The 20857-nt window shown below is 45.5% G+C and overlaps 1 protein-coding gene across 2 annotated transcripts in view; it reads right to left on the bottom strand.

The window, feature by feature from the left end:
• The window catches only part of TMEM65 (transmembrane protein 65), a 56378-nt gene extending 46899 nt beyond the window's left edge, over positions 1-9479 (bottom strand). For both annotated transcript variants that reach the window (XM_075270114.1, XM_075270115.1), the window contains exon 1: positions 8458-9479. In XM_075270114.1, the coding sequence (XP_075126215.1) occupies positions 8458-8728 (271 nt within the window). In that variant the 5' untranslated portion in view covers positions 8729-9479. The remainder of the gene's footprint in view (positions 1-8457) is intronic.
• Between the last annotated feature and the right edge of the window lie 11378 nt (positions 9480-20857).

The following is a 20857-nucleotide window of genomic DNA, read 5'->3' as shown; positions in this document are numbered from 1 at the left end:
TACCAATCTGGGCCTTTACTAAAATTGGCGAACGATACGACAATACAGTGTCCGGATATAGATCAATCATTCATGAAATTCTGGGTTAACCCTGCACAGGTAAAACTGCAAGAATATCCCATGGCAGAATAGAAAAATCGTAATGATCGCAGGTGACAGAAGCGAAGTGTCATAAATAACAGCGGATATCTCAGCTCTGCGAGGTCAAAGTCACCAGCAGCGTTGCCGAGGCATCTGGAGAGCATGAAATCAATGGCGCCTCCTAAACAGCCTATTTTCAGAGCAATTTCCAACAATTAAATCAATCAACATTCATCAGATTAGACAGCCGAGCGCAACGCGCCAAACTCCGGAGTCCTGCAATACTGTGACGAAACGAGACACCAAGACTATCTGTAATGTATGGAGGGGGGACAGGATTGGATTCGGGAACATAAAGGGATACTATACAGGAAAAGAGTGACAAAACTATATAACAATGCGATAGATTTCCACCATATACTATGTACAGTCTAGACGACCATCTTTTAATAAAATCTCAGCTGCTCAGATTTTTCATAGGGGCGACACTTTTAAGGATCAAGGATTCAGCCAATTTTAAGCCCTCTATTTTTAGATGGCGATCAGAAGTGTCCCTTTAAGCTCCGAAATCTGCAATGAACTGTTCAGAACTGTTTTATGGCAGCCTGTACATGCAGTTGTATAGCAGACCTCCCTCATCTGTTACCCTCCAATATACTGATGAGTCCCATTTTGCCATCAGCCTGCAAAAGTGTACCCGCTGTAACCAGTCACTTATTACAAGGGGAACAGGAGCCCTTTTATTCATGCATTATTTAAAGGGCCGGATGACCTTAAGCTGGAGCTAATATTGTAATATGTAATATTGTACGTAAAGGACAGAAATAAAGCGGACCTATCCCACAGTTAGCAATACTCCAACTGCAAGAAGGGCTGGGATTTGGGTGGGGACCAAATTTCCCAAAATGTTGTTGGCAACAGGACCTATCCTTAGAATAGTCCATCGTATTGGTGAGGGTCAGTCGTACCAGAAAGTCTATGGCTCTAGGGATTTGGGTGTCGGTTGGTCCTAGGAAACTCCTTTAACACTGTTCATTATTATATCACTGTATGGTCAGAAATGTAGAGAAAGGTTTCTACTTCAGTAAGCTGCCTTCCAAAAACAGCGCACTACCTGTCCTGTGGCTGTGTGTGGTACTGCAGCTCAGTCTCATTCACTTTAATAAAACTGAGCTTCAGTACCAGAGAAAACACATGGACAAATACGACGCTATCTGCGGAGAGATGCAGTGCGGTGGCATCCCATCATCCCGCTCTTGATTAGGCCTAATCAGGAGCGAGTCTCCAGCTGCGGACGCCGCTGCTGACTCAGCCGCGGAATCTGCGAGAAGATGTCGCTTCTTTTTCCTGCTATCTGACAAAAATCGCTAGCAGTAAAAAAGAAAAAGCAAGCGGCTCCCATTGAAATGAATGGGAAATGTTTTTGCAGGCGGATTCCATGTGAACATACTCATATAGTGACAAAGCAGAAAAGATGCCCATAGCAACAGATCACATTTTTTTAATCTGTTCCACACGCTATCAACAGCAATTCCTCCTGACGTTCCACTATACATGTACACTCGGTTAGAGTAAGGCCCTGCTTACAACCATGGCGACTACCTGCAGATGTAGCAAAGGTAAACATGACTGACAACACATGTGAGTGTTAACTTGACTCTTGAGTTTCACGGCTTTTGTTGAATTCTGAGATAGGATATCCCGCTGCAGAAACAGCGTTACATCTGTCCCTAGCAGAGCAGGAATGACTTGTCTCCGTACTGCCTATGTAGGCACACACTCTCCCTAATGTGTATGATTATCCCCTGACCTTGGTCTATAGTCTCTCACTCTGCCAAATCAGTATCCCTGCGCTATGCTGAGGAGGTCCAAAAGACCGAAACAGCGCTGTCCATAGCTGGGAATCTGTTCCTTTTCGAATAGAAATACTAATTTAGCAATTAAATCCGCATCATGATAGTAGGCTTATTAACTGAGTCATGCATGATGTTAAGGAGGCTGCCCTCTAGAGGGCAGCATACAGAGGCACTGTTCTCCTAATTACATCCTGGAGAATAGATTTGCATATTTTTTTACCCAGAATCCCTAGCGGAGTAGGAATGACTTGTAAGTCTCCATACTGCCTATGTAGGCACACACTCTCCCTAATGTGTATGATTATCCCCTGACCCTGGTCTATAGTGTCTCACTCTGCCAAACCAGTATCCCTGCGCTATGCTGAGGAGGTCCAAAAGACCGAAACAGCGCTGTCCATAGCTGGGAATCTCTTCCTTTTGGAATAGAGATACTAATTTGGCAATTAAATCCGCATCATGATAGTAGGCTTATAAACTGAGTCATGCATGACTGTTCTCCTAATTACATCCTGGAGAATAGATTTGCATATTTTTTACCCAGAATCCCTAGCGGAGCAGGAATGACTTGTAAGTCTCCGTACGCCTATGTGGGCACACACTCTCCCTAATGTGTATGATTATCCCCTGACCCTACAGGATCAGGCAATGACGTGTGACATGTCCGATCCTATTCTCACCACCCTGTTATTTGTTGAAGGAGAGTTTGTAAGCCGCCATACACATTACAGAGTCGGCCGCCATACACATCACAGAGTCGGCCGGTCTTCTTATGACGCTTGTGTATGGAGGCCTTAACAAAGAACATCTGTTTTCTGCCCAGTCCCTATGGTGATTACTCCACTTCTTCTTTGCACTAATGTTGGTCCATGAGGCCTAGATAGGAAGTTCAGTAAATTCCCTTCCTCGGTCATCACTGACGTCTGTCACACATCCCCGGCACGGACAATCTCCATACACAGCCATGACAGATTTCCAGCACTCACTGCTGCACTGCAGCCGACAACTTTAGGTTCATTGTGGTTTTAAGAAATAGGAGCTGCACCCTGACACACTTCCAGGACACGCAGGCTCGGCTCCAGCCCTATGAATCACTGCTCTGGATACCAGCTGACTCTCCTATTCATTGCAGATCACATGAGGCGACTCCCTCGCCATCGCACAGGCCGCCACCTCAGATTTTCCATAAAACGTATGGAGCTAATTGAAAACTGAAAAGAAGAAGCAGCCAATTACCAAGATGGCGTTATTTCTGTAGTGGAGAACAGATGGAGCGCACTGTAGTGCAGCAGCTGACGGAAACCGCTCCTATAATAAAAGATGGGCCTTGTAGTTCTCCTTGAGTCCCGACTCTTCACGTAATAGGATCTGAATGGTTGCACATGTGGATTCGCTATGTTCCCATGGCAGAGAGCTATGATATTTAATTACGGGTTGCAGATTGTTATAGGATATTCTTAATATTAGACGCTGTACCTTTAAGGGCACATGCACACAATTGCACGCAGAGTTCAATGCCGTTAAGTGCTGTAATGCAGTATAAGATGTTTTTTATAAAAAAAAAATTAACAGGACTCCTGAAGGGTCATGAACATATAAACCCTTTACCCACCACCCCCTCCCCAGGCCTTTGTTTCAATCGGCACCAGGTCCAATCTTCCATTTACAGGTCTCAGGTTGTTGCGAGGAGACCACTGCGACCAATCAAAGGCCTCAGCGGTGACCTCTTCACAAATGCCACGTGACTTCTGCAACATGAAGAGGTCTCCGCTTAGGCCTGGGATTGGCTACAGCGGTCCCCTCGCACAAACAGAACATCACAACCGGGGGAGTTGTATACAGAAGCCCAGACCTTGTGCCACTGGAAACAGAGGCCAGGAAGAGGCGATTAAAATTTTTTATATTTATGGCCGCCTTATCATCATATTAAAATAAACCCCTTTACAAGGGTTTGGTCAAGAATTTTCTTTTTATGGCCTTTTCTTAGGATAGGCCATAAATATCTGATCGGTGGGGGGCCGACAGCTGGCCCACACATAGATCAGCAGTACAGGGTCGCTTCCAACACCCGTACTATACAGAGCATGGAGCTGGAAGCAGGTGGCTCCTGTATAGTGGCCGGGCTCTGTTGTTCTAGCCCAGGTCCCACGGGGTGCTGAAAATAGGCCGATCCTGAAAATTCTGGCCAACCCCTTTAAAGTCAATGAGTAATTTTGCACATGATGTGGATATTTCTCCCGTACAGAAATTGACCTATGGGGTGGATTTTATAATCTGCACCATATCCATTCCTCCCTCCGCAACACATCAATGGTTTCCAAATCTGCACCAAATGTCCATATCTAAAAACCTGGACCGGTTGGTGAGAATTTTTCCTAAGAGCAAGCTTAACCCTAGGAATCAGCAAACTTATACTCCAGCAGTTGGGAAACTACAATTCCCAGCATGCCCTGACAGTCGTATTTGCACAACAGCTGGAGTACCGCAGGTTCCCTGTGTAATAGGAAAACCAAATTCCAGGTGGTTTCCGAGGAGAACTGTTTTATGGCAGCCTGTACATGAAGTTGTATAAGGAGGCCTCCCTCATCTGTTACCCTCCAATATACTGAGGAGTCCCATTTTGCTATCAGCCTGCAAAAGTGTACCCGCTGTAACCAGTCACTTATTACAAGGGGAACAGGAGCCCTTTTATTCATGCATTATTTAAAGGGACGGATGACTGTGAGATAGAGCTACACAATGAGATCTATCACTTATCAAATAAATCAGGCAATATTGATGGGTTCTTGATGTGTATAGGATATGAGTCACATAATGGGCTTCCAGCATAGGAATTAGCATATATATATACACACACACACAACAATGTAGCAGAGCTGAGTTTGTCACATGTAGTCGAGCTTTTCATGTTGCACAGGGTGTAGTACCGTCACAACGTAACCTATTACATTAATCCATTATTCTGCACAAACAATGCAGCTGCAGTTCAGTCTATTCACCTCTGCTACATCGGTATAGATATGTAGTAGAGCTGTATGTGTGTTGATATATTTATGTTCTTTAGCTGAGAGTTACAAACTCAGCTCTGCTACATATATATACTCAATCTCTAGACTCTCTCCAATACCCACAAAATCCCTACAAAGCTTTTATAATGTTCTTAGTTATGGTGATGGAAGGATTTTTTTTCTCTCACTTTCCCTGCCCGGTGTCTCTGGCTGCTGCGCGATAACAGCTGATCGCAACTAGTCAGGTCACACTTCAAGGGTTGTCAGAGCTTTGTACAAGACGTCTTGGCTTGTTCTGACACCTAAAGGTATGGAATTCACCGGCTCAGAGGCATCAACTTGATATAGCCCAATTTATGGGCAACACTTGTGTCTACTCCTGACCTTGACACTTGTTAGGCTGAATAAATTGTGTGTGTGTGAGTGTGAGTGATACCGCCAGATGTAGCAGAGCTGAGTGTCACTTTTTCCAACTACCTTATATAGTTTCAAACTATTTAGCTCTTTAACACTTGTGCATAAAATTATATTTAGATACTTTTCTATGACTATTGATCTCCCAGAGCACCCCATCAGATCCTACGAGATGACTGCAACACCTGGTACGTGGGTAATATCACAATGCTGCACTACAGTCCTATGAAAAAGTTTGGGCACCCCTATTAATCTTAATCATTTTTAGTTCTAAATATTTTGGTATTTGCAACAGCCATTTCAGTTTGATATATCTAATAACTGATGGACACAGTAATATTTCAGGATTGAAATGAGGTTTATTGTACTAACAGAAAATGTGCAATATGCATTAAACCAAAATTTGAGCGGTGCAAAAGTATGGGCACCTCAACAGAAAAGTGACATTAATATTTAGTAGATCCTCCTTTTGCAAAGATAACAGCCTCTAGTCGCTTCCTGTAGCTTTTAATCAGTTCCTGGATCCTGGATAAAGGTATTTTGGACAAACAATTCAAGTTCAGTTAAGTTAGATGGTCGCCGAGCATGGACAGCCAGCTTCAAATCATCCCACAGATGTTCAATGATATTCAGGTCTGGGGACTGGGATGGCCATTCCAGAACATTGTAATTGTTCCTCTGCATGAATGCCTGAGGATTTGGAGCGGTGTTTTGGATCATTGTCTTGCTGAAATATCCATCCCCGGCGTAACTTCAACTTCGTCACTGATTCTTGAACATTATTCTCAAGAATCTGCTGATACTGAGTGGAATCCATGCGACCCTCAACTTTAACAAGATTCCCGATGCCGGCATTGGCCACACAGCCCCAAAGCATGATGGAACCTCCACCAAATTTTACAGTGGGTAGCATGTGTTTTTCTTGGAATGCTGTTTCTTTTTGGACGCCATGCATAACGCCTTTTTTTATAACCAAACAACTCAATCTTTGTTTCCAAAATGAAGCTGCCTTGTCCAAATGTGCTTTTTCATACCTCAGACAACTCTATTTGTGGCGTACGTGCAGAAACGGCTTCTTTCTCATCACTCTCCCATACAGCTTCTATTTGTGCAAAGTGCGCTGTATAGTTACCGATGCACAGTGACACCATCTGCAGCAAGATGATGCTGCAGCTCTTTGGAGGTGGTCTGTGGATTGTCCTTGACTGTTCTCACCATTCTTCTTCTCTGCCTTTCTGATATTTTTCTTGGCCTGCCACTTCTGGGCTTAACAAGAACTGTCCCTGTGGTCTTCCATCTCCTTACTATGTTCCTCACAGTGGAAACTGACAGGTTAAATCTCTGAGACAACATTTTGTATCCTTCCCCTGAACAACTATGTTGAACAATCTTTGTTTTCAGATCATTTGAGAGTGGGCTGTCCATGCTCGCCGACCATCAAACTTAACTGAACTTGAATTGTTTTGTAGAAAGAAATGGTCCAAAATACCTTCATCCAGGATCCAGGAACTGATTAAAAGCTACAGGAAGCGACTAGAGGCTGTTATCTTTGCAAAAGGAGGATGTACTAAATATTAATGTCACTTTTCTGTTGAGGTGCCCATATTTTTGCACCGGTCAAATTTTGGTTTAATGCATATTGCGCATTTTCTGTTAGTACAATAAACCTCATTTCAATCCTGAAATATTACTGTGTCCATCAGTTATTAGATATATCAAACTGAAATGGCTGCTGCAAACACCAAAATATTTAGAACTAAAAATGATTAAGATTAATAGGGGTGCCCAAACTTTTTCATAGGACTGTATCTGCACCCCAGCTAATAAAAGTGAGTGTAGTTGTTTTGCGACCATGACACAACAGGTGCCAGAAATCCAGCATGCTTGGATTTCGGCAGACTATGTTGCAGCAATTTGTAGGTTGCAACGTGAACACTATTGGCTGTTATGGGGGCACAAGCAGCGCAACACAGTGTGCGTCGCAACCAAAGTTGTTATGTACCCCTAGCCTAAAGGGAACAGCATGTATACAATATGAAGATAGAATCACAGCAGTGAGGCTGCAATCATAGATATAACCAGGGCTATAACCCAACTTTCCACAGCCCTGAATGGAAAACAAGACTTACTGTGTAGCGATAGGCAGGAATGGAGATGTGAGGACTATATATCTACAAGATGTCTCTTTTGTACCCTAGGAAAACTGGGTGACAATGCCTGTGGTAGTTGTAACTGCTGTCACATTGGATGTCACCCAGCTTTCCTAAACCCCGCAACAAAAAAAACAATATATCAATATACATGAATGGAAGTATGAGAGGGATAGTTAAGCAAATTTACCTATTGTACCCTGGGGAAACTGGGTGACAACCCCTGTGGCAGTTGCAATTGCAGTCACACTAATTGTCACCCAGCTTTCCTACAGTCCTGAATAGAAGACTAGAGTTTATTGTTTGTTGATATACAGGAATGCAGGTGTGAAGGGTTTATATAAGCAGATTTTGCTTTTGCAAACTAGGAATATAGGGTGACTACCCATGTAATAGTTATAATGGAAGTCACACTGCTTGTCACCCAGCTTTACAACAGCCCTGAATGGAAAAATAGCTGTATTAGGATTTGATATGTAGGAATGAAGGTATAAAATATATATATAAGCAGATTTCCCTTTTGCACCCTAGGAAAGATGGGTGACCACCCCCTGTGCCGTGGTGGTTGTAATTTCAGTCACATTGGTCGTCACCCACCTTTCCCACTAACAGATTACACGGAATATATAACTATTGTGTAATATAATGTGTTACACCCCAGATTAGATCAGAGGAATGGAAACAAATATTGATCAGACTTTCAACTGATACTGCAAACTAAAGTAAAAAGTTCCTTTCAATAACATTATAACCTTATTAGAATTGTAATGCACCCCGGGGGGGTCACGGGTTCAAATCCGTCCATCTATATGGAGATTTCATTTACTCCCCTGATCACATGGGATTTCTTAGCGCACGTATATTTGCCCTTATAGTAGATCCCATTTGGCACAATATCTATGACTAAAACGCTAAAGAATAGGATGGCGCTGCAATTGACTTGCATCTTACCTTGTGCAATAGCTATAGACTCAAATCTGTGCAGTTCCCTCAGCAGGCAGCTCCGCTCGGTGGCATGCAGGCTATAGATGAAGTCCCTGGCTCCTTGCGCCGTGTTCAGCGACTCAATAGGCTCCTTCCTTGGGTGTGTGCCCAACAGTCGGCTGCATTGCAAGACAGAGCTCCCAGGATGCCTCCTGCTGCTCATCCCCAGCCAGTTCCAAGGCTTAGGGGAGACAGTGGGACGTAGAACAGTCCGGCTCAAGAACGTCAGCATAGACATTGTCCTTGTAGTGCTAACTAGATCCCGACTAGTCAAAATAGAGGTGACAGCCTGGATGGAGACAGGCAAGATTCCTGGGAGGAATGAAGCTGCGTGTGCCTGTCAGCATATAGCAATGTGCATAGATAGTGTATATAGGGATGGGATGTAAACAGAGGCAGAAACTAGGTGTGATACGTTACAGATACGGATGGTAAGTGCATATATGTCTATAGACTAGTGTATAATACTAGATTGCTGCAATGGATATATAGGGCTGTGGTCTCTGGTACGTATATAGAGGTAGATTCAATGTAGATGGGATGTATCAGCCTATAGATACAACGTATCACTGATGTATCAGCCTATAGATACAATGTATCACTGATGTATCAGCCTATAGACACAATGTATCAGCCTGGAGAGCTGTGGAGCTTGCACTAGTGTATTATAAGCTGTATATTATATGCACATGTCAGGGGTAGGTGCGCATGACAGGTGCCTGTGCCTATAAATAGCTCTGTATACATAGGGGCACACATGCATAGGCTGCCTTACTCTATAGAGTCTGCCAATAGTCCAGGTCCGCGCTTGCATCCAGTTGCAGGGTCTACACTGGTTGTGGAGCGGCTCACCCTGCCCTGGGCACCATGCAGGCACCACGTCCAGGTCAGCTTCTCCCCAGGGTCGGGAGCCGCCAGCAGCAGTCGCAGCAGTACAGGCACAGAGGTTGCACAGTCCCCGGGAAAGAGGCGTGGAGTCCGCACCTCTCAGTGCCCCAGCAGTGTCATGCAGCGCGCATGCGCGGTACGGAGCAGCTGCCAGTCCTGCACGGGCACGGTTGAGCGCGGGCTCGTGGGTGACGCATGCGCAGTGGGTGTTGAGGGTTTAGAGGGGCATTTGGGGGTCAGGGTACACAGAAAAGGGCAATAATGGGGATTATCAGCCTAATGGAGACCCTGTGGGTAGAGACAATACAGAGGAGAAACATAGCATTGTTCAAAAAACTAAATATACAACTCTTTAGTGGAAAAAGCCAGTCAAAAATAATATCCTGTATACACATATCATAGGGGAGCGTAGTAAAATGTAAAGGGTGTCCCACAGACGAATAAAAGCTGCGCCAAACGCCAAGGTTACATGGTGACATGTCACGCCACAAGACGTCTCACAGAAGTCACATGACCAAGACTAGACGCACGCGAAAAGGCGAAAAACGCCGTAAAAACCATCCATTCTTCAGGGCCGGCTTGCACCTGAGGGACACCCGTTGTCACAGATACAGTGTATGGAGGGATCCATGAAAATGGCCAAAAATAGGACATGACAACGGACCGTCACAATAACAGTCATATGAATAGCCCATATTCAATGACATTGAAATCTTTTGCTGCCGTGTGACATCCATTAAAAAAAACAACGTCGCACAGCCATCTACTCTTAGGCGATCTTCACATCCACGTTGGAGTCTCCAGGACCTGCACGGAGGACTTTTCTCTCCGCCGATTTCAGTATAAAAACAGTGGAAACCTGACAGACACATGGCCGCCGCTATTATTGTTTGTCTATGAGATCTGTGGGTGTGCATTGTTTTAGTGGAAAGGCTCTCTGTCGTTCGGGTCCCTCCGCATGACAAATGGAACTAAGGATATCAAGTTTGGGGCTCTAAACCCCTGCGGCCTAAGCACAAGCTGGTGGTTTAGGGGCCTCAACCCTGCTAACAGGTTTACTGGGTCAGCAGCTAGGGTCAGGGCCGCCATCAGGAATTTTGGGGCCCCATACAGCCTAAGTGTCTGCCCCCCCCCCCCCCCCGCCGCCATTTTAAAACTACTTTATTCTGCGACATACCAATTCTGTATTACATTTCCCTTTATTTAGCAGCATTACAAGGCTTAATCAGATTCTCTTTGCAGGTAAAATCTGCTCCGTGTGACAGCGCCTATAGAGAGCCAACACCATCTATAAGAGCCCTCCTAATAAATCCTCAGGGCTTATTAACATTGCGTTTTTGGCCTCCCTTGCCGGGATACGTTGGTAACCAGTCAGAATCAGCTGTCAACTTATCCACACGGTGGCGGGCCAAAACCGGGCCCCCCCATTTTTCAATTTGGCCGGGCCCCTGACGCCAGTAGCAGTAGTACTGGCCTATCGGCGGCCCTGGCTAGGGTCAGCAGGTTTGGCGCTACAATCTTACCAGTGGCTAACCCACTATGATTTTTTAAACACTGAAGTCAGGGGTATAGTCAACTATACCATGAACATAATACCATAATACACACAGTGACATCACAGTACAGGAATAATACACACAGTGATGTCACAGTACAGGGATAATACACACAGTGATGTCACAGTACAGAGATAATACACACAGTGATGTCACAGTACAGGATAATACACACAGTGATGTCACAGTACAGGGATAATACACACAGTGATGTCACAGTACAGGGATAATACACACAGTGATGTCACAGTACAGGGATAATACACACAGTGATGTCACAGTACAGGATAATACACACAGTGATGTCACAGTACAGGGATAATACACACAGTGATGTCACAGTACAGGGATAATACACACAGTGATGTCACAGTACAGGGATAATACACACAGTGATGTCACAGTACAGGATAATACACACAGTGATGTCACAGTACAGGGATAATACACACAGTGATGTCACAGTACAGGGATAATACACACAGTGATGTCACAGTACAGGGATAATACACACAGTGATGTCACAGTACAGGATAATACACACAGTGATGTCACAGTACAGGGATAATACACACAGTGACGTCACAGTACAGGGATAATACACACAGTGATGTCACAGTACAGGGATAATACACACAGTGATGTCACAGTACAGGATAATACACACAGTGATGTCACAGTACAGGATAATACACACAGTGATGTCACAGTACAGGGATAATACACACAGTGATGTCACAGTACAGGATAATACACACAGTGATGTCACAGTACAGGGATAATACACACAGTGATGTCACAGTACAGGATAATACACACAGTGATGTCACAGTACAGAGATAATACACACAGTGATGTCACAGTACAGGATAATACACACAGTGATGTCACAGTACAGGGATAATACACACAGTGATGTCACAGTACAGGGATAATACACACAGTGATGTCACAGTACAGGATAATACACACAGTGATGTCACAGTACAGGATAATACACACAGTGATGTCACAGTACAGGATAATATACACAGTGATGTCACAGTACAGAGATAATACACACAGTGATGTCACAGTACAGAGATAATACACAGTGATGTCACAGTACAGGATAATACACAGAGTGATGTCACAGTACAGAGATAATACACACAGTGATGTCACAGTACAGAGATAATATACACAGTGATGTCACAGTACAGAGATAATACACACAGTGATGTCACAGTACAGATATAATACACACAGTGATGTCACAGTACAGGGATAATACACACAGTGATGTCACAGTACAGGGATAATACACACAGTGATGTCACAGTACAGAGGTAATACACACAGTGATGTCACAGTACAGGATAATACACACAGTGATGTCACAGTACAGGGATAATACATACAGTGATGTCACAGTACAGGATAATACACACAGTGATGTCACAGTACAGGGATAATACACACAGTGATGTCACAGTACAGGATAATACACACAGTGATGTCACAGTACAGGATAATACACACAGTGATGTCACAGTACAGAGATAATACACACAGTGACATCACAGTACAGGGATAATACACACAGTGATGTCACAGTACAGGGATAATACACACAGTGATGTCACAGTACAGAGATAATACACACAGTGATGTCACAGTACAGATATAATACACACAGTGATGTCACAGTACAGGGATAATACACACAGTGATGTCACAGTACAGGGATAATACACACAGTGATGTCACAGTACAGGGATAATACACACAGTGATGTCACAGTACAGGGATAATACACACAGTGACATCACAGTACAGGGATAATACACACAGTGATGTCACAGTACAGGGATAATACACACAGTGATGTCACAGTACAGGATAATACACACAGTGATGTCACAGTACAGGGATAATACACACAGTGACGTCACAGTACAGGGATAATACACACAGTGACGTCACAGTACAGGGATAATACACACAGTGACGTCACAGTACAGGGATAATACACACAGTGATGTCACAGTACAGGGATAATACACACAGTGATGTCACAGTACAGGATAATACACACAGTGATGTCACAGTACAGGGATAATACACACAGTGATGTCACAGTAAAGGGATAATACACACAGTGATGTCACAGTACAGGATAATACACACAGTGATGTCACAGTACAGAGATAATACACACAGTGATGTCACAGTACAGGATAATACACACAGTGATGTCACAGTACAGGGATAATACACACAGTGATGTCACAGTACAGGGATAATACACACAGTGATGTCACAGTACAGGATAATACACACAGTGATGTCACAGTACAGGATAATACACACAGTGATGTCACAGTACAGGATAATACACACAGTGATGTCACAGTACAGAGATAATACACACAGTGATGTCACAGTACAGAGATAATACACAGTGATGTCACAGTACAGGATAATACACAGAGTGATGTCACAGTACAGAGATAATACACACAGTGATGTCACAGTACAGAGATAATATACACAGTGATGTCACAGTACAGAGATAATACACACAGTGATGTCACAGTACTGGGATAATACACACAGTGATGTCACAGTACAGGGATAATACACACAGTGATGTCACAGTACAGGGATAATACACACAGTGATGTCACAGTACACAGATAATACACACAGTGATGTCACAGTACTGTGATAATACACACAGTGATGTCACAGTACAGGATAATACACAGAGTGATGTCACAGTACAGGGATAATACAAGAAGGGATAATGCAGTGATGTCACAGAAAATGGGCAATAAACACAATGATGTCACAGTATAGGGATAATGTCCACTATGACACCGCAGGGCAGAGAAATGCACACAGAAAAGATCACTGTGTACACTATGACATCACAGGATATGGATAAAATAATTATAATGATGTCACATGCAGTTTATTGTCCCAGTAAAGTAATGGGGCTCAGTCAGTTTTCCAAGTAATCAACACTCCGAATGCTAAACCCTCAGCATATCACCCACACCTTCCAAATTTTGCGATGCAAAGTTGAAGATTGAGAGGCCTATGTTGCAATTGCACCGAAGGACCTGCAATCACTGAAGTAGAATCCACCACCCTATCATCAGCCTGTTGTACCTGCGCTGTCACTGAGGAGGTTCTTCCACTTGTGGGACTATTCAGAGTGTTTTCCATTGTGGAATGTGCAATACTCTGCCAACTCCCTCCACACCTCAGCATACCTCCCAACTTTTGAAGAACCGAAAGAGGGAGAAAATGTGCGGCAAATTTAGCCCCACCCACTTTTGTGTGGACTCCGCCCACTCGTTAATTTTTCATGTGCCCGCACACAGTATAATCCTCCTGCAGTCACCCGTAAATTATATGTCCCCCCTCTATCTCTCCTCCAGTTTCATATACACCCTTCATCTGCCCCCAGTTTCATGTCCCTCTTCCATCTCTGCCCCCAGATTCATGTCCTCTCCATCTCTGCCCCCAGATTCATGTCCCCACATCTCTGCCCCCAGATTCCTGTCCCTCCATCTCTGCCCCCAGATTCATGTCCACTCCATCTCTGCCCCCAGATTCATGTCCTCTCCATCTCTGCCCCCAGATTCATGTCCCCTCCATCTCTGCCCCCAGATTCCTGTCCCTCCATCTCTGCCCCCAGATTCATGTCCCCCATCTCTGCCCCCAGATTCATGTCCCTCCATCTCTGCCCCCAGATTCATGTCCTCCTCATCTCTGCCCCCAGATTCATGTCCCTCCATCTCTGCCCCCAGATTCATGTCCCTCCATCTCTGCCCCCAAATTCATGTCCTCTCCATCTCTGCCCCCAGATTCATGTCCCCCATCTCTGCCCCCAGATTCATGTCCCCCATCTCTGCCCCAATGTCATGCCGTCCTCTCCTTCATCTGCCCCCAGATTCATGTCCCCCATCTCTGCCCCCAGATTCATGTCCTCTCCATCTCTGCCCCAATGTCATGCCGTCCTCTCCTTCATCTGCCCCCAGATTCACGTTCCACCTCCACATTAAACTTACCTTCTCCTCCGCTCCCTCGCCGCCTCTCTCGCTGACACATGTGGCTGAAGGAAGGAGCTGACACAGGTCAGCTCCTCGCTTCCCCGCTGCCCGCCTCTCTCCCTGACACACGCGGCTGAAGCTGCTCGCGTGCTCGCTTCGCCGCTGCATCTCTCTCTCTCGCTGACACATGCGGCTGAAGCGAGGAGCTGACCTGTGTCAGCTCCTCGCTTCGCTGCTGCCGCCGGCTCCTGGCTTGTACATCGCGTCTACAAGCCAGGAGCCGGCAGCAGCAGCGAAGCGAGGAGCTGACACAGGTCAGCTCCTCGCTTCAGCCGCATGTGTCAGGGAGAGAGAGAGACGCAGCGGCGAAGCGAGCACGCGAGCAGCTTCAGCCGCGTGTTTCAGGGAGAGAGGCGGGCAGCGGGGAAGCGAGGAGCTGACCTGTGTCAGCTCCTTCCTTCAGCCGCATGTGTGTTCAACTCAGATCTGCGTCCTTTGGACGCAGATCTGAGTTGAAATCGGGACATACCTCCCTCCAACCGGGACCGCGGGACATGTCACCCAAATCGGGACTGTCCCGCGGAAATCGGGACGGTTGGGAGGTATGCCTCAGTGTGACATCATTGACAAAACACTCTGTGCTGCGGATTCCCTGAATGTGGACATAGGGGCTTTTACATATGTTATACAATTTTTATGTTATTTACTCATTTAGCAGAATTATTTATTGAAAAGCAGCTATAGTGTCCTATTGTTTACCTGTGATGTGACATTTGCTGTTCGAGTAGTCTCACTGAAATGAATGGGATTAAGCTGCATTATATAGCACAGCCAATTCAATAAGGAAACCACAATGCTATCCAATTGCCTCAGCCCCTTAAATCAGCTAATCTGTGGGTGTGCTGGGATAATAATACTAATAATAATAGGTCTTCAATATTATAGTAGACTAGCCTCTGCCCGCGACTTCGTCTGCATGTTGTTGGAGTGAATATGCAGCAAATTGCTGCCGTCGATGGTTTGCCTGCTCCGGCGTTTTGGGAGCTCTTAAACTGTCCTGCTGCTTAACTTGTTCCTCACGCTGTTCCTGTGATTTTTCGGGCATCTCAGCAGCTCATTGGGATGCCATATAATGAGTGTGTTGTTGGTGTTGATGATCCGCCTGCTCCGGCGTTTCAACAGCTGTCAAGATGGCCTGTCGTTGAACGCGTTCCTGGCGCTGTGCCCGTGATTGTTGCGGCATCTCAGCTGCTCGCTGCGACGACATATAATGAGCGTGTTGTTGACGTTGATGATCGGCATGCTCTGGCGTTTCGGCAACTGTCAAGCTGGCCTGGCACTGAAGTTGTTCTTCGCACCGTGCCTGTAATTGTTCCGGCATTTCAGCAGCTCGGTGCGACACCATATAATGCATGTGTTGTTGGCGTCGATGATCCCCGTCAGGTGCGCTTGAGGAGAACTCCGTGACCTCTGGCTTCCTTCATAGTGCTCGTTGTTTGCAACAAATTAGATTTTCTTTTTGCAGGTATGTTTAAAATTGACAAACTGCCAATTTGGATTAAAAGTGTTTTCCAATGTAGTTTGTCTGGACTGCCTGGACCAGATCAGATAATATGTAAATGTGTGTACACACTGAGGGTTGGTGTGTGTTTACACAGAGATATAACAGCCCTGGCTTTCTCAGAAGCTGAGATAAGAACAGTATAATATAGTAGGTGAACATAAATTCATAACCGTCAAAAAGCCATGTCATTTACTGGGATAAAAAGTGGTCTATATTTTAATCGAGGTTACAATCTATCTATGTGCCGAATTTCATTCAAATCAATTCAGCCGTTTTTGCGTGATTGAGGAACAAACATACAAACTTTCACATCCTACTATTATCCTATCCTACAAATATTATGAAGGTGAAAATATGAGGGTTTGGATGTTCGGATGTTTGTTCCTCAATCACAGCCAAACGGCTGATTGGATTTTGTTGAAATTTCACACACACACACACACACATATTGACCAGGAAGGAAGGATACACTACTTTAAATGTGGGTCACTCACCCCAAATCGCCACATCACCCTCCAAAGACCCCTCCGGCTCGGCTGTAGCAGCTGGCATTCCGCCAGCGCTGGTCTGTGCACGCACCTCCTATTGGTGCATGGCTGGGTGTGGGTGGGCTCTGGAGCCAGGGAAACAGCACCATACGTTGGGGGCTGCATGTGGGCGTGCCAATTGAGCAGGGAAACAGTGAGGAAGATGGCGGCAGCCCACATGGTCCCGGCGCCGCAGCTATCCCACACCGCCTACACACTTCGCGGATGGCTAAAGAGGAGGCTGCTGCACCCGACACACCACATAACAGGTCAGTGCAGCGGGTTGGGGGGGTGTCCCGGGGGGGGGGAGTTGTGTCCCCAGGGATCAACCACATTTCCCATGAACACGTCATCTGTCGGCGCAGCCATGTCCTCTCTCCACGCCGGCACCCGGACGAGTCTCAGGCGGACGAGGCGTCAGGTTGCTATTCACATCCTACTATTATCCTATCCTATTAATATTATAATTATATATATTATATATTATAGGGCAATCTACTGTACATACTAGAGCTTTGTTCTTGCACTTGAAGAAGGACCCTTGAAGGTCCGAAATGCGTCGTGCTTTTGTTTCTTAATAAATCCATACGTGAACAATTGGTCTTTGTGTCACTACCTATCAACAACCAGGGAGCGCAGTTTTTCCACTTCATCTTGAACCTCTGGTTCTTGCCTTCCACTGCCTACTAATATTATAAAGGTGAAAGTATGTGGGTTTGGATGTTCGGATGTTTGTTCCTCAATCACAGCCAAACGGCTGAATGGATTTTGTTGAGATTTCACACACGCACACATATTGACCAGGAAGGAAGAATAGGGTGTAATATTAGAAAAAGAGTGGTTACAACTCACCATATAACGTGGAAGTCTTCGAAGTGTGAGATCTCCGCTTTGGGACTTGCAAAGCCGCTGTATATCAAAGTGAAAAGAGGAATGGATTTCTCCAACACCCGGCTTCCATAAAATGTAAGACTTTATTCCATTTCAAAGGTTAAAAGGTTATATAAACCACAGTGAGAAAAAGAAAAAAAGAAACATCGTACAACAAGATTAAAAAACGCAACAAACTAACGCGTTTCGGGATACATAGATCCCTTAATCATAGCATTGCTGATGGAAAGGTATGCTCTGGAGAGACTTAGTTTAACATGTTTTAAATACCCACATATGTACAGCTGCAATTAATTAACCAATTGGTGACGTCCATATTGTGTGTAACCGTATATAACTGCTATCCGTACTGTTATTAAATAAAGTTCAATCATATAACTTTCCTGTCTATGTAACTTATTGTCCCAACCATTTGCTTTCACAAGTTTAACTCCAATATTACATTGTTTCTAAAGATTAAATAGGTTAAATAGGTAAAAAGACCCATTCATGCGGGTTTTGAGGTCACGTGACGAGGTTTAACCAATTAGCATTTGTTACTGTTTAGTACCCTAGTGTTACGTTATCCTGAAAGCCTAAATAGAAAGAAATCCCATTCATAAAAGAATAGACTACTTAAAATGTGGGTCACTCACCCCAAATCGCCACCGTGATCCTCCAAAGACCCCTCCGGGGTCGGCTGTAGGAGCTGGCATTCCGCCAGCGCTGGTCTGTCTACGCACCTCCTATTGGTGCATGGAAGGCTGTGGGTAGGCTATAGAGCCAGGGCTACGGCACCATAGGTTGGGGGCTGAATGTGGGCGTGCTGATTGAGCAGGGACACAGTGAACAAGATGGCGGCAGCCCATATCGTCCCAGAGCCGCAGCTATACTAGGCCACTTGCACACATCGCGGACGGAGGAGGCTGCTGCACCCGACACTCCACATACAGGTCAGTGCAGTGGGGTGAGGGGGTGTCCCGGGGGGTGTCCCCAGGGATCAACCACATTCCCCAGCTTCATGTCCCCCTCCTACATCGGCCCCAGTGTAGTAGCACTCACCTTGGCCATGCTCCCCCGTTGCTCTCTCCGTCGCTCAGTGCACATAGTTTTCAGGCTGCTGCCTGTGTGTGGCGTATATGAAGGAAAGCGCGGCCTGGCGTCATAGCAACCTGACGCCGGGGCCTCGCTCAGCCTCATATACTACACACACAGGCAGCAGCCCGAGAACTATGTGCACTGAGCCAGCAGAGAGAGCAGCGGGGGAGCATGGCCAAGGTGAGTGCTACTACACTGGGGCCGATGTAGGAGGGGGACATGAAGCTGGGGGAAGAGATGGGGGGACATAAAGCTGGGGGCAGAGATGGGGGTCATGAAGCTGGGGGCAGAGATGGGGGTCATGAAGCTGGGGGCAGAGATGGGGGGACATGAAGCAGGGGGGCAGAGATGGGGGGACAAGAAACTGGAGGCAGAGATGGAGGGACAAGAAACTGGGGGCCGATATGGGGGGACATGAAGCTGGGGTCAGAGATGGGGGGACAAGAAACTGGGGGCAGATGAAGGGGGGACAAGAAACTGGGGGCAGAGATGGGGGGACATGAACATGGGGGCAGAGATGGGGGCACAAGAAACTGGGGGCAGCGATGGGGGGACAAGAAACTGAGGGCAGAGATGGGGGACAAGAAACTGGGGGCAGAGATGGAGGACAAAAAACTGGGGACACAGATGGGGGGCAAGAAACTGGGGGTAGCGATGGGGGGGACAAGAAACTGGGGCCAGAGATGCAGGGACAAGAAACTGGGGGGACAAGAAACTGGGGGCAGAGATGGGGGGACACGAAACTAGGGGGAAGAGATGGGGGAACAAGGAACTGGGGGCAGAGATGGGGGGACAACACATATAAGCGGTTCAACGCCACCGCCAACCCGCAGACGAAGTCGTGGGTAACTGCTAGTAGATGATAGTATTTACTGCATTGGAGTTTAAAATAAACATAACAAACTTTCACTTTACGATTATTATTATCATTATTTGGGGAGATATGTTTCTGGGGAGGATATAGTTTTAGGGAGGATATGTTTCCAGGTCTTGCAGTTCTCCTTCCTGTACGCAGTGAGTGATCATTGGGTGTGTATAACATAGAACGTCTGTCTTGTCAGATCGCCAGTATCTCTCTACTCCAGTTTGTCAGCTGAAAATGGCTGATGTTACAGTCCTGGAACTGGTTTTGATGCAATGCTTTAATGATGTGCCAAATAAACTCGGGTCATGTCATTCTGGCTTGGGCAGCGCCGCTTCTCATTGACTTTTGCTACAGGGACTTGACCTGAGATATAGGTAATTATATCCTGACATCACAGTCCCTAAATGTAATCCATCATGTTCTTAGTATTTCATACATGGCATGATCTGACTCTCGTGTAATGCTATTATACCGTACAGTATCATTGCAATCATTCCTTTAGTGGTGCATTTGAAAACCTCTTAGGAAATGAACTGACATGGAATTATAATCAATAACAAAAAATGAGATTTATTGCTCCGGTTGAATTTTCCTTTGGCTGAAAAACCCTTTTAATTTTCATTATTTATTTGCAGACTATAGGAGGAGACAAACCATTGCTTCCCTTTACTTTCTCCCTGCCGAAGACAAGTGCAGTAGCTCATAGACACACAGGAGGGGTGTGAAAGTATTCCCTATTCTGTTATAACCAATATGGCCATTGCAGGGTTTTTACCTAGGATACAGGAGTGGCACAGAGAAAAACCTGAGCAACTTATTCCTGTAGGATATGGTGGAGTTCAGTATAGAAGCTGGAAAGACGTTTAGATCCAGTGTTTGAAGGATCTTTAGATATACTTAGCAGTGAGTTGTCACAGGACTATAGGGATAATGGGGATCAGACTATCAGGGATATT

Source organism: Leptodactylus fuscus, chromosome 4, assembly GCF_031893055.1.
Source record: "Leptodactylus fuscus isolate aLepFus1 chromosome 4, aLepFus1.hap2, whole genome shotgun sequence".
Taxonomy (NCBI): domain Eukaryota; kingdom Metazoa; phylum Chordata; class Amphibia; order Anura; family Leptodactylidae; genus Leptodactylus; species Leptodactylus fuscus.
Note: the sequence above shows the minus strand (reverse complement) of the source record. Positions and strands in the feature narration are given on the sequence as shown.